This window comes from Physeter macrocephalus, chromosome 10 (genome assembly GCF_002837175.3).
Source record: "Physeter macrocephalus isolate SW-GA chromosome 10, ASM283717v5, whole genome shotgun sequence".
NCBI classification, from domain to species: domain Eukaryota; kingdom Metazoa; phylum Chordata; class Mammalia; order Artiodactyla; family Physeteridae; genus Physeter; species Physeter macrocephalus.
In genome coordinates this window covers 19257156-19272889 of record NC_041223.1, presented here as the reverse complement: position 1 = coordinate 19272889, position 15734 = coordinate 19257156, and the positions used below count along the sequence as shown (strand labels likewise).

The window sequence follows — 15734 nt, the reverse complement described above, 5'->3', positions numbered from 1 at the left end:
CTCCGCGTCATGTGGGATCTTCCCGGACCGGGGCACGAACCCGTGTCCCCTGCATCGGCAGGCGGACTCTCAACCACTGCGCCACCAGGGAAGCCCACCAAGGCACTCTTAATGTTCTCCGAAGCTTGACTAGAATTTAGGCAAATTTCGTCCTTACTTTGGGCCCCGAGAATTCCCTTTTCTTAGAGCATTTACTTTTTTTTTTTTAACATCTTTATTGGAGTATAATTGCTTTACAATGGTGTGTTAGTTTCTGCTTTATAACAAAGTGAATCAGTTATATATATATATATATATATACACATACATATGTTCCCATATCTCCTCCCTTTTGCATCTCCCTCCCTCCCACCCTCCCTATCCCACCCTTCTAGGTGGTCACAAAGCACCGAGCTGATCTCCCTATGCTATGCGACTGCTTCCCACTAGCTATCTATTTTACGTTTGGTAGTGTATATATGTCCATGCCACTCTCTCACTTTGTCACAGCTTTTTACTTTTAAAGGCATGCCAGTGTCAATTCTTTCTCTGTCCCTTTGAAATGTAAAATTTCTCCCAGCCTCTTGCTAGTTTTACAACAGAGAAATTTTTTTCTCAGGTGCCCGGGAGCCATCCCTTTAAAATATGATCGTTAAGAGTGATATCAGACCCCTATCGCCCAGTTTCTGTGGGAACGTGGGAGCCTACTTTAGATAAATGACAATTATAAAACACAGATGGTTTAATCACATTGACCAAACTCCACTCAGTGTCAGCCAGCACTTCCTCACTAGCTTATCCTAGCACTTCCACCTTTTGTTTCAGCAGAATTGAGTTCAGTATCTTTGGCCTATTGAAATAGTCTTGAATAAAGTCTTCTTTGCCTCTTTAACTCTTGTCTGGTGCAATTTTTCTTTGACCCCCTCTTGGGAAGGGATCATAGCCACTTACGTGAGGTTGGGCCTAGCTCATACATACACTTGAATTAAACTGGAGATATATCCCTCATGGCAGATGTGAATGTTCTAGAAAGTGAACAAACTTAAAAAATTTGAACCTACAAATGAAATGTCAGTGAACTGCCATTTAGTGAGCAGGAGGATTATTTTTAGTTTGGGGAGTCAGATTGTTTGCTTTTTTTTTTTTTTTTTTTTTTGCGGTACGCTGGCCTCTCACTGTTGTGGCCTCTCCCGCTGCGGAGCACAGGCTCCGGACGCGCAGGCTCAGCGGCCATGGCTCACGGGCCCAGCCGCTCCGCGGCATGTGGGATCTTCCCGGACCGGGGCACGAACCCGTGTCCCCTGCATCGGCAGGCAGACTCTCAACCACAGCGCCACCAGGGAAGCCCAGATTGTTTTCTTTTAATGCTGTTATTTTGAAATAACATTAGAAAAAAAAAAAAAAGTATCTGGTCATTTCTAAGAGATGCAAATTTGAACAATGTCCAGGAACAAAATCTGATTGTCATGTTTCTAAGCTAAATCAATTTTCTACACTATATAATGCAGCTTATATAATGGTCTTTATTGCAACCTTGATACCTTGCCTAGCTCTTATTGAGAAGGTCCTGAGTACCTGGGTTTTATTTTCTTCGGGTTTGGAGAACAACCGATGGGCTTTGTGCTCTAGTTGTAAAGAGCAATGGGCTTGGAAGCCAGACTGCCTGGATCTGTATCCAGGATCCACCAGGACTCAGCTATTTGCCGAACACCTGACTCAGTAAAAATGAGTAGTGCAGAATCTGGTGACTAGTAAATGCTCAATAAACGTTAGTTCTTGTAATTGTTACTGTCATCATCTTCATCATCACTTTCACTACTGTGAAAAACAAACAAGACCTTTTGATTCTATAATTTTCTATTCTCCACAAAAATACAAAAAATGTCATTGATGGATAGCAATGTTGGCTTAAAATAGACTTTAAGTCTTGCTGAATTGCTTCATTCATGCAAAACTCATAGCTCTATTTGTGAGACTTTTGTCTTTCTCTCTCCCCACCCCAATCCCTGCATTTTTTAGTGATGGCTGGGCAGACAGAGATGAAGTCATTGAAGGTTATGAGGTGGAAGCCAACGGGGGAATCACGATAAAGCTGCAGTCTCCAGAGGTCAGGTCCTTTGATGATTATTTCCTGAAACTGAGGCTGGACACTAACACGCGGAATCCCTGGTTCCCTGAGTTCTGGCAACATCGGTTCCAGTGCCGCCTACCAGGACACATTCTGGAAAATCCCAACTTTAAAAGAATCTGCACAGGTAACTCGTGTTTACAACATCACAACTCAGATTTTGGTCATCTCTTCCAGTTTGTTCAGTAAGTATAGAAAGTTCCAAGGCTGGAGATACAAGAACTAAATTGCCAACTTAATTTATAAAATAGCTAAAATGAGGAGGGAGTGTGTATTGCCCCAAGGATTCATGTTTCTATATTCTGGAAACATGGAGACTGCTTTGGTCTCTGGTGGGACAAGTTATAAGAAAAGATAAATAAAGGAAAAGGAAACTGAGAATTCAGGTATTTAGTATTCAGGCCAGAGGGAAGAGTTTGTATTGCAGGCATGCTTAGGAGATGATAACCACAGACATAAGTAAGCAGCACTGGTTTGATCCCTTTTTCTTCTTTAGGACTTGCTTTGATATAAAAGTCAGCAGAAGATAAGATGTCACCTAGGGGCACACCACCAACGTGGGTGTATATGGGCACAAGTGACAAGAAGGGACAGATACTTCCCATGCACTACTCACTAGAGGCATGCCAAAGAAGGGCGGCACATTGTTAAAGGTCTTTCAGGGCTTAATGAACTCCACAGGATGTCTCCCTTCTCCCTGCCACCAGGAACTACCAGAGCATTAAAGACTCTATCCATGACCAAATTTGTATTGTAGCACAGTGATGTGACACATATTTCCTATAACTAGGCTGAGAAGATTTTATTTAGAAATGTCTAGAACCCATTCATTCACACAGCACATACAAAGCACTGAATACACCCCCCCCCCCAAAAAAAAGGACAGAAAGGTGTATAATTCATGACTCTTGACCTAGAGAAACTTGTGGTCTCTTTGGGCAAATCAAAACAGATAATACGCATGATATAGATAAATAACAACTGAAGACAATGAGTTTTTATAAGACAGGGTAAGAATAATGACAAAAACTATTTCTACTTTTAATAACATTCACATTTTGATATTAGAAAATTATTTTAAAATACCAAAATATTTAAAGCAGTGATTTGTGTCTAACTTGATAAGATTCAGCAGAATTCACTGGGAAACTGCTTGGTGTGAATCTATTTTCAATCAATCAAGGTTGTTAGAACTTCTTTGGTATGGCTTCTTGGGAGGCTAAGAGCTAGGAGAAGGGGAAAAGAGTTGCTGAACAGCTAATCACCTCTGTCACATATCTCTACTGACTTCTCTCTTCTCTCAAATAATAGACCAATAGAAGTTAAGAATTCTAGTGGACCAATAAGCCACCTAGTGCATTCTCCTTATTTGCAAAATGAAGACATTGAGGATAAAGGGGCAACATTTCCTTAGGTTCATTTAGTTAATGACAACAATGGAATTAGAACACTCACCTCCTAAATACCACAGTGCTTGACTACTTTGGACTTGGAATTTAGTAATAGATTGTCTTTTATTGTTTTCTAATGAATGTTGTTTTCTTAAACTGTAAGATCTTTGAAGATAGGGAGTTCTTGTAACCCTCACAGAACCTATACACCACTGATCTCTGGAATCTCAGTCATTTCTTACTAATGTATTGATCAGTTAATTTATGTTGTTGTCAATGAGTTTTACTTTATTTAAGGAAAAGTTAGGACTATTATTTTTCTAAATGAAATATGTTTCAGTGATTCAACGTTCAACAAAATTTATTGAGCACCTAGTATATGCAAGGCTTTATTCTAGGAGATGGAAATACAGCAGAAAACAAAAGAGGAAAAGAACTGTTTCAATAACCTTACATTTCCACGCAGGGAAATAAATAGAACAAAAATAAATTAAGCAAAATATATTCTCATTTAAGTGATCATAGAAGCATGTTAAAAGAGAATGGCCAGAGAAAGCCTCACTGAGAAAGAGACATTTGATTAAAGATGTGAGAGTGAGCCATGCAAACACCTGGGAAGGGCATTCCAAGCAGAGGAATAGCAAATAAATAGACGCACTGGCATGCCCAGCTTAGTGGGAGAACAGTAAGGAGCTCAGGCTGCCTGAAGCCAGTGAGTACATTGAATAGCAGGTGATAAGTCAGAGAGGAACACAGGGGAACAGGTCCTGCAGGACTTAACTGTCCCTTGTGAAAACTTTGGCTTTGTTCTGAGTGAGATGGAAAGCCACTGGGAAGTTCAAGCACAGTAGAGACAGTATCAGCCTTACTTTTTCTGAACAGAATTACTCTTGCTGCAGTTTTAAAGTTTTGACAAAACGGGGAAAGTCAGAAGAAGGAAGCAGAGCAGTTAGGAGGTTGCTGTAATAATGTAGGTGACAGTGTGGTAGATTGGGCCATGGTTGTGGCAAGCAAGATGGAGAGAGGTGATTGAATTCTGAGGATATTTTGAATGAGAGCTGAGGGGATTTGCTGATAGAATTGTGAAAAATGACTCTGGTCTGAGCAACTGAAAAGATGGTGTCTCCATTGACTGAGATGAGGAAGTCTCCAGGAAAAGCAGGTTAGGGAAAGATCAGGAGCTAAATTTCAGATGAGTTAAGTTTGAGATGCCTGTTAATGATACAACTATATATATGTCCCTTTGATACTGTGTTTCATTAGTAGAGTTCAGAATATTACTTTTTAAACATGTTTGGATGTCTTTATTTAAGGATTTCCAGGAAAATATCTTGAGACTTGAGCTTTCAAAACAAAAGTTAGAATTCTGCAGCCATGTACAATAATACTTTGGGTTTTCATTTGTCACAGTATATGCAAATGTCAAGGTTAAAATCTAAACTTGGTTAACATTCATAGCAGGAAAAAAGATTGGCACACTCATGAATTGTTCTTATATTATGCTTGACCCTCAAAGCTATTTTTAAGAGCTTCTTATTTGATTATAAAATTTGATAAACATGTTTTTATTTGCATTTCATTCTGGAGTCAAGTTCACAAATATTTTCCTTTGTTCTTAGTTCTAAGGAAGACAGAAGGCTTATTTAACTTCTCTACTTGGAACTAATTCATAAAAGTTATTCATCTTTTCTGCTGCAAAAATCCTGGTATTTTATGTCTGTGTGCATACATTCATGTAAACTTACTCTTCAGTTTTAATCTGTGTAGGGAATTGGCTTCAATTTTATTGCAGATCAACATAAAATTTCACTTCATGTATCATCCTTATCTACTTGATATTCTTGAATATCAAATGAATTCTGTAGTCTTCTAATGAATATGCAGACACACTTATGAAAATTAATGTAAAGAAATAGAAGTAACCTTTCCATACTATTCATAGCTACACTTTCTGACATTTATTTTTACCTCTTCTAATTGGGTCATTTTGGTGTTTTGCAAAGTTTTGATATGGCAGTGTGTTTCCATAGAAACCTTTATTGAGCTTAATTTCAGATGTCACTATTTAAATAAAGAGTTTACATGCTCTGGATTGTCAGTTTGAATATTAAGGGTCATGAGCTCAGGCTGAATAATTTTGGAATCACTGTGGCTAATTAAAAAGTACTTCATGCAAAGTCTACATCACCGCTTAATTAGTTGAGCATATCAGGGGACTGGAGCTGTGTTGGAAAAGCACTAACTAAAACGTCAAAGTCCAGCTTCTAAAAAATTAATCATTGTGAGATCGATTGGTTCAAGATGGCGGAGTAGAAGGACGTGGTCTCACTCCATCTTGTGAGAGCACCAGAATCACAACTAACTGCTGAGCAGTCATCGACAGGAAGACACTGGAACTCACCAGAAAAGATATACCACATCCAAAGACAAAGGAGCAGCCACAATGAGATGATAGGAGGGGCGCAATCACAATAAGATCAAATCCCATAACTGCTGGGTGGGTGACTCACAAACTGGAGAACACTTATACCACAGAAGTCCACAGTGACTGCACCAACTTACATTCCCACCACCAGTATACAAGGATTCCCTTTTCTCCACATCCTCACCAGTATTTGTTATTTGTGTTCTTTTTGATGATAGCCATTCTGACAGGAGTGAGGTGATATCTTATTGTGGTTTTGATTTGCATTTCCCTGATGATTAGCTATGCTGAGCATCTTTTCATGTGCCTGTTGGCCTTCTGCATTTCCTCTGGAAAACGTCTATTCGTTTCTGCCCATTTTTTAATTGGGTTGTTTGTTTTTTGATGTTGAGTTGTATGAACTGTTTATGTATGTTGGATATTAATCCTTTATTGGTCATATCATTTGCAAATATTTTATCCCATTCAGTAGGTTGTATTTTCATTTTGTCAATGGTTTCCTTTGTTGTGCAAAACCTTTTAAGTTCCATTAGGTCTTTTTGTTTATTTTTGCTTTTATTTTCTTTACTTATGAGACAGATCCAAAAAGTATTGCTGCAATTTATGTCAAAGAGTGGTCTGCCTATGTTTTCCTTTAGGAGTTTTATGGTATCTGGTCTTACATTTAGATCTTCAATCCATTTTGAGTTTATTGTTGTATATGGTATTAGAAGATGTTCTAATTTCATTCTTTTACACTGCACGGAATTTACCACTAGGAAACATACTCAGGTATGTTGTCCAGTCTTCCCAACACCACTTACTGAAGAGACTGTCTTTTTTTCTTTGTATATTATTCTTGCTTCCTTTGTCGTAGATTAATTGACCGTAAGTGTGTGGGTTTATTTTTGGGCTCTCTATCTTGTTCCATTGATCAATGGGTCTGTTTTTTGTGCTAATAACATACTTTTTTGATTATTGTAGCTTTGTAGTATAGTCTGAAGTCAGGGAGCATGATTCCTCCAGCTCTGTTCTTCTTTCTCAAGATTGTTTTAGCTATTCCAGGTCTTTTGTGTTTCCATACAAATTCAAAAACTATTTGTTCTAGTCTGTGAAAAATGCCATTGGTATTTTGATAGGAATTGCATTGAATCTGTAGATTGCCTTGGATAGTATGGCCATTTTGACAACACTGTTGAAGAACACAGTATATCTTTCCATCTGTTTGTGTTGTCTTCAATTTCTTTCCTCAGTGTCTTAGAGTTTTCCAAGTATAGGTCTTTTGCTTCCTTAGGTAGATTTATTCCTAGGTATTTTATTCTTTTTGCTGCAATGGTAAGTGGGATTGTTTCCTTAATTTCTCTTTCTGATACTTTGAGGTTGGTGTATAGAAATGCAACAGATTTCTGTATATTAATTTTGTATCCTGCCTATTTCTTATTAATACATTTGACCTGCACTGTCAAATGTGGTAGCCACTAGCCACATGTGTCTGTTTATATCAATTTCTATTTGTTTATTTATTTATTTACTTACTTATTTATAATTTACATAACATTATGTTAGTTTCAGGTATACAACTATGCAGGTAATGGTTTAATATTTGTATATATTATACCCATACCCACCCCCATTGGCAGGCAACCACTTATTGGTTTTATGTCACTAGAGTTAATTTGTAATTTCTGCACTTTAATGGAATTGTACATTGTGAACTCTTTTTCGTCTGCCTTCTTTCACTCAGCACAATTATTTTGAGATTCATCATTGTACTGCATGTATCAACGATTCATTCCTTTTAATTGCTGAGTAGTGTTCCACTAAATGGGTATATCACAATTTGTTTTATTCATTCACCTGGTGATGGGCAATTGAGTTGTTTATAGTTTTTGATATTACAAATCAAGTTGCTATGAACATCGATCTACAAGTCTTTGTTTGGACATATGCTTTCATTTCTTTTGAGTCAAGTCCTAGGAGTAGAATGTAGGAAAGTAATTTCTTTTTATTTCCTCCTTGGTCTATTCATTATGGAGATATGGAAACAGGAATATGAATCAGTTAGGATAGACTGGGCAGTAACTAATGACCCCAAATTCCAGTACCTTCAAAGTACAGACTTAGTTCTGGCTCAGGTCCCATTTCCTCTGCAGGTTTTCTATGCCTTTTCTCCAGGTTATCTTTACTGCAAAACCAAGCTGACAGTGAAGATTCTGTCTGGAACATTGCCCATTACTACAGAGGAAAAATAGGGTATGGAAAATCATGTGCTGGCTCTTAGAGTTTCTACCTGGAATTGACATTCACTACTTTTAAAAATATTTCATTGACCAAAGAAAGTTACATCAGCCTGACCTGATATCAGTGAGTGGAGAAGTATCATACTTTCCTTGGAAAAGGAAGCAAATATTGATATTTTGTGAACAACAATAGATCTACCATACTCTGTCTTTCTGGTTGAAATTATTTAGATAAATCTAATTTCTTCCTGCAAAATACATTCATCTACTCTCCAACAGAGACAACGCAAGTGACCCATCCAATGATCAGGCTCAAAGTTTAGGATCATATAAAATTCTCTACAACAGGCCAAACATGGCTCTTCTTTCATGGTCCCGTGTGTGAGAGAGACAAGTTAGCTGTCCTTCTGCACCCAGTGCATAATGGGGGAGAAATGAAAGAATTGTAAAAATAATCATTTTGGAAAAGGCAAAGTCTTAGAGATACACAGCAGTGATTGGTCCACAGAAATTCTAAAATTCCACTCAGGAGATATCCCAAGTGTCCCTTACTGGCATTGGGAAACATTCTCTGAGTAAGCTCTTATGTTTTCCCTGGGAGAAGTTCCAAGTCTGGTGTTCTCCATGGACGTTGCATCCAGTCTCAGTAAGGTCCCTCCTTTTCAATCATCCTTTTTGGTGTCTTCAGATGAGGCATTTGGCATTGTCTTCTTTGAGGGCCGAGCAACTTTTTCAGTCTGCTTCCTGGCCCTAAAATGTTGGGGCACAAAGACCATTTTAAGTCTCCAGTGGTCACAATATCTTTTAGTCTAGGCTGGTAGCTTTTTATTTTTCTCTGTAAAACTCTTTCAAAAAATGTAGCTTTCTTTTTAACTAGGTTATCCATCACAACATGTGCCAGTAGCTATGCCTACAATTTTTTTTAGAGAATCCTTACCTTCTAGTCTTAATTTTAGAAACATTGAGCCTAACCAACTTCTAATGAAAAACCAGTCTTTGCCTCTTCTCTCTTAGCAATTTTGTTCATCTGAAAAATTTATAGGTGCAAATTAATTCCTAAAGAGATTTTAATATAACAATATGAGTTTTGATTTGGTCTTTGTCATGAAGCTGAATTTTCATTTGTCCTTTGTAGCATAAAGACCTTCTCAGTTTTATCTTTTAAGAATTGGAAATGAGAATCCATTTTATTTTCATCTCTGTACATTTAATTTTCCTACCTCCTTACCTAAATATGAAAGCTCATTTGATAAAATACCTGCCTTCCAAGTTATTACAAGTCACAATGTTATTGAATGTTATATCACTGTATAATAGTGAATTTATGTCCTTTTGGATCCTGGTCATAGTCTCCTTGCCATCTGCTACCTGTTTCTGTAAGCTTCATGTCTTATGGTTCACTGTTGTTTTTGTTGATGTAGCATCCACCTAATTTTAGGTACCAATTTACTTTTTGGTCAGAATAAGTTAGGGTATACCGTTATAACAAATTACCCTTAACTTAATGTCTTATATCAGGAAATAGTTATTTCTCATTCATGCCACATGTTCATTATGTGTTGGTTAAGACTACTCCATGTCTTTGGCACTCTGGGAGCCAGTCTTATAGAACAGCTACTATATGGAACATTAATAATTGTAGCATGATCAGTGGGGTCTAGATTTAAAGCTTCTGCTAAAAGTTGTACATGTCACTTCACTAACATTTAATTGATCAAAGCCACTGCTCTGGTCCAGCCAAATACCACTAGAGGGAGGAAATATAATCCATCCCAAGGGAAAGGCATCTAATATTTGTGAGCAATAATACAATCTATGAAACTATTAAACCAAGATTAACACTACAGCCATAATCTTATGTGCCTAAAATATATGTATGGCTAAAAGTTTTGGAATTTTAAACTCAAACCTTTAATTGGCAGAATTACTGTGTCAAGATGCCTTGATATATTTTTGCCAAAGATGAAGAAAAATTTCCTTCCTCTTTACCAGGGGCTAAATTAATTGTAGGTCATTTTTATTAAAACAGTGAATGAAAGATTCAGAACTCCAAACAGTGAGACATTAGCCAGAAGGGCATGTCACCAAAATGCCTTTCTTTTCTAATTAAGGTAAGATTAAGTAATAATTAGGTATTACTGTACAGAGTTTTCATGTTTCCACTAGTGATGTCTTTGTTTAAAGGCTCTGGAATTGGAGTTTATTCCCATCTTAGGAAGGACAAAAAGAAAGGGGTTCCTATATAGTCAGACATGGCAAACTGCTCTAACCGAGGGATCTTTCTTCCTAGATTTGACCTAAGATGATTGACATTCAAGGGCAGTGATAGGATTTCCTTTCTCATGTGGGGCATGAGAGGTCAATATTACCTCTTAGCAACACAGTTATTTCTTGCAAAATAACAAGCATGCACAAATTCTTATGACATTGTAAAAAGGTTGTTAAATGTCTCAGGGTTATATTTCCCCCTTCTCATAGTAATTTATTTACATCAACCCCTAGGTATAAAATGGCCTCAGCCTGGCTGCATCATCTTCTCTTAAGTGACAGTTTTCCAAGTCTCTACATTCAAAGGGTAAGAAGATATTGTAATGTAGCAAATGGCTAAGAATTCTCAGCTGCAACCTTCTTCACAGGATTATCCGAGTCCCTGGCACACTGTTATTAGGCATTATACTTTTTAAAATTCCTAAAATAATATGTGAAAATTAGTGTCATTTTAATTTTTACCTTTCTTATTATCACTGAGGCTGAATATTTTCTCAGATTTTATAATTTTTAAAACTTTTATCTTCCAAGACGTCCTGTATCAGAATACCCTTTCTTGAAATTAAAATTGTTTTTACTTTTTAAATTTTTGTTATAAAACTTGTACTTTCTCATTTTAAAATCTGTACACCATAAAGGAAATCAGTCTTGGCCTTTGAGTCTTTAAAACATGTCATTAGTGACTTCTTCAGTTTGCAGGTAAGATTAAGTCATGAGCACCTAAGTCCTAGACTGTAAAGTGATGTGATCAAGTTAGAGGTGTGGTTATATAGCTATTAGAATTACGTTTATTGAAAAGAAAGAATACAAACAAAAGTCAAATAGTACTTTTGAGGATATACCTAGGAATCATTGTTTAAAAAAAATAGGTGGGCTTCCCTGGTGGCGCAGTGGTTGAGAATCCGCCTGCCGATGCAGGGGACACGGGTTCGTGCCCCGGTCTGGGAAGATCCCACATGCCGCGGAGCGGCTGGGCCCGTGGGCCATGGCCGCTGAGCCTGCGCGTCCGGAGCCTGTGCTCCGCAACGGGAGAGGCCACAACAGTGAGAGGCCCGCGTAACGCAAAAAAAAAAAAAAAATAGGTGATATGAATAAATAATAATGAAAACACAAATAAAAATTATACAGACTTCCATTTATAAAATAAGTCATGTGAATGCAATGTACAGCATGGTGACTGTAGCTAATAATACTGTACTGTGTATTTGAAAGTTGCTAAGAGAATAGGTGTTACAAGTTCTCATAACAAAAAAATAATAAACATGATAAATAATAGATGAATCAAGATGTGTAATGAAGGAACTATGCAGAAGTCTTCTAGTTATTTGGCACAGCACATATAAACTAAAGATATGAAAATCTGTACATAAGGCTAGACCATTTAACAAAAGTTTATGTATACGTGTCTGAATGTGTTTTATGCATTAATAGCTAGCTTTTTTCCAATAATTATTTAAGGCAATCTACAAAAGTTTCAACAATATGACTTTCAGTGAAATGAGCAGAAAATAAATATTCCAGAAAGTTAGCTATGGTATAAGTGTATGGTATAAGGTACCATATTTATGGTATAAGGTGACTTATATATGCCTTGATTTTTTTTTAAATAAACACTTTTGTAGAATAGTTTTAGACTTAACAGAAAAATCGTGAGGATAGTGCAGAGATTCTACATACCTCACAATCAGGCTCCTCCATTACTGACATGCTATATTGGTGCCTTAGATTTGTTATAATTAATGAAACAATATTGACACATTTTATTAACTAAAGTTCATATTTTATTCATACTTTCTTAGTTTTTATCCAATGCCTTTTTTTTTTCTGTTCCAGGATACCATTCAGTGAATATTACGTTACATTTAGCTGTCATGTCTCCTTATGCTCATCCTGGTTGTGACAATTACAATATGACTTCTTACAAAATGGAAATTTTGTAGAATAAGGGCAGGGAAAAATGAGATAAAGTCAAAGTTGTGTTTAGAAACAAAATACATGTCATAAGATTACGTTCTGTGACTAGAGATAGACAACAACTCTGACTTTGAACCACAGTGTCCAAAAGACACAGATATACAAGTTGCTTATCATCCTTCGTAAAAAATGAAGCTCTTCCTGTTATGGAGTCCTGAGATAACTTCCTCCTGGAGCCATGGTTAAGAGACCGCTTTAGAACCAATCATGTTTACGGAAAATAAAAAATGGCTTATTAGGGCTAATCCCTATAACGTATTGAAGGTGGGCCAAGGTCATGATGACTACATGCATTTCAAGTGTGAGGAGGAGGGAAGACAGTGGGGTCAATGCAGTGAGCTATGCAAGCTCATTGGAGGATTGAACATTTCCCCTATTTTTTTTTTTTTTTTGGCTGTGCCACACGGCTTGCAGAATCTCACTTCCCCAACCAGGGATTGAACCCAGGGCCCCAAGCAGTGGATGCAGAGTCCTAACTACTGGACTGCCAGGGAATTCCCGTGCATTTCCCCCTAAAGAGCTGCTCCTATATGGCTTTTCCCAATGCTTGCAGGGACAACAAAGAAATTGAGTAGACTTCAGATTGGTGGTTTCAGGTTGGACCCTCCTGACCCCATCTCACCCCATTCTTTCCCCAGCTTCTTCTTTGATGAAAGACAAGCAAAGGACTTTAAACATAGGCACTGTGTGGGGGCATTTAGCAAAAGAAGACTAAAGATCAGGGAGTTGTTGAGGCTGGTGGAACTATGAGGGCTGGATTTGACAAGCAGGTATTACAGGCACCCCGCAGATTGTGGGGCTACCACCTGCTTCATCTCTGCCTGCTTCACACTCTGTTTGTTCATCTTGGTCAGGGGCAGCTGCTCATAAAAATGAATAATATTTTCTTTGGCCACATCATGTCTACAGTGCAAGGTTGCCAGAAGTTTGAAAGTACCGTCTCTATTCAATTATTATATGTCAAAAACAAGATGGGATTTTCTGTAATTGAAATTATTTATATTGTTCTCTAGTTTAAAATTCCTCTGTGGACAGTATTGCTAATTAAAGCACTGCTGCGACTAAAATAAAAGTGTGACCTACTGTCCTCAAGCTCCTTTAAAATATCACATACACACACGCACACGCACACACACACACACACACACACACACACACAAAGACCTACTCTGGCCTAGATGTGGGTTAGTAGATCATTATTTGATTTCTGGCTTTACTCCTTGATATGGGTGGCTTTGGAAAAAATTTTTTTTAATATTTTGTGGCCTCAGTTGCCTCATCTGTAACATGGTAAGTATATACCAAAGTTAAAGTGCAAATAGTAAAATTAAGTGAAATAAATTATGTGATGCTCTTACACAAATATTTAAATAGTAATATTGTCTTAATGATATTAACTCTCTATGTATATACATGAATATAATACATTTAAAACCATTTTACTTACCTAAACATGACATGTGACATCTATCTTATATATCACAATTTTTAAATCATTGTGTTCTTTCTCTTTTTTTTCACATCTTTATTGGAGTACAAAAGCTTTTCAATCTTGTGTTAGTTTCTACTGTACAACAAAGTGAATCAGCTATACGTATACATATATCCCCATATCCTCTCCCTCTTGAGCTCCCTGTCACCCTCCCTATCCCATCCCTCTAGGTCGTCACAAAGCACCAAGCTGATCTCTCTGTGCTATGCAGCAGCTTCCCACTAGACATCCATTCTACATTTGGTATTGTAAATATGTCAATGCTACTCTCTCACTTCATCCTAACTTCCCCTTCAACCCTGCACCACCAAGTCCGTTCTCTGCATCTGCGTCTTTATTCCTGCCCTGCCGCTAGGTTCATCAGTACCACTTTTTAAAATTCCATGCATATGCATTAGCATATGGTATTTGTTTTTCTCTTTCTGACTTACTTCACTCTGTATGACAGATCCTAGGTCCATCCACCTCACTACAAATAACTCAATTTCATTCCTTTTTATGGCTGAGTAATATTCCATTGTATATATGTGCCACATCTTCTTTATCCATTCATCTGTTGATGGACATTTAGGTTGCAGGGTATATGCCCAGTAGTGGGATTACTGGGTCATATGGTATTTCTATTTTTAGTTTTTTAAGGAACCTCCCTACTGTTCTCCATAGTGGCTGTATTTACATTCCCACCAACAGTGCATGAGGGTTCCCTTTTCTCCACACCCACTCCAGCATTTATTGTTTGTAGATTTTTTGATCGGCCATTCTGACCGATGTGAGGTGGTATCTCATTGTGGTTTTGAATTGCATTTCTCTAATGATTAGTGATGTTGAGCATCTTTTCATGTATTTGTTGGCCATCTATATGTCTTCTTAGGGGAAATGTTTATTTAGATCTTCTGCCCATTTTTGGATTGGGTTGTTTGTTTTTGTGATATTGAGGTGCATGAGCTGCTAGTATATTTTGGAGATTAATCCTTTGTCAGTTACTTCATTTGTAAATACTTTCTTCCATTCTGAGGGTTGTCTTTTCATCTTGTTTATGGTTTCCTTTGCTGTGCAAAAGCTTTTAAGTTTCATTAGGTCCCATTTGTTTATTTTTGCTTTTATTTCCCTTACTCTAGGAGGTGGGTCAAAAGGATCTTGCTGTGATTTATGTCATAGAGTGTTCTGCCAATGTTTTCCTCTAAGAGTTTTATAGTGTCTGGACTTACATTTAGGTCTTTAATCCATTTTGAGTTTATTTTTGTGTATGGTGTTAGGGTGTGTTCTAATTTCATTTGTTCACATGTAGCTGTCCATTTTCCCAGCACCACTTATCAAGAGACTGTCTTTTCTCCATTTTATATTCTTGCCTCCTTTGTCAAAGATAAGGTGACCATGTGTGCATGGGTTTATCTCTGGGCTTTCTATCCTGTTCCATTGATCTATATTTCTGTTTTTGTGCCAGTACTATACTGTCTTGATTACTGTAGCTTTGTAGTATAGTCTGAAGTCAGGGAACCTGATTCCTCCACCTCCGTTTTTCTTTTTTAAGATTGCTTTGGCTATTCAGGGTCTTTTGTGTTTCCATACAAACTGTAAAATTTCTTGTCCTAGTTCTGTGAAAAATGCCATTGGTAATTTAATAGGGATTGCATTGAACCTATAGATTGCTTTGGGTAGTATAGTCATTTTCACAATATTGATTCTTCCAATCCAGGAGCATGGTATATCTCTCCATCTGTTTATGTTATCTTTAATTTCTTTCAGCAGTGTTTTATCATTTTCTGAGTACAGGTCTTTTGCCTCCTTAGGTTGGTTTATTCCTAGGTATTTTATTCTTTTTGTTGTGATGGTAAATGGGATTTTTTCCTTAATTTCT

The 15734-nt window shown here is 37.3% G+C and overlaps 1 protein-coding gene across 2 annotated transcripts in view; it reads left to right on the top strand.

Moving 5' to 3' along the window:
• The window catches only part of GRM1 (glutamate metabotropic receptor 1), a 355259-nt gene that overhangs the window by 246479 nt on the left and 93046 nt on the right, over window positions 1-15734 (top strand). For both annotated transcript variants that reach the window (XM_024122616.2, XM_024122617.1), the window contains exon 3: window positions 1999-2234. In XM_024122616.2, coding sequence (XP_023978384.1) covers window positions 1999-2234 — 236 coding nt within the window. The remainder of the gene's footprint in view (window positions 1-1998; window positions 2235-15734) is intronic.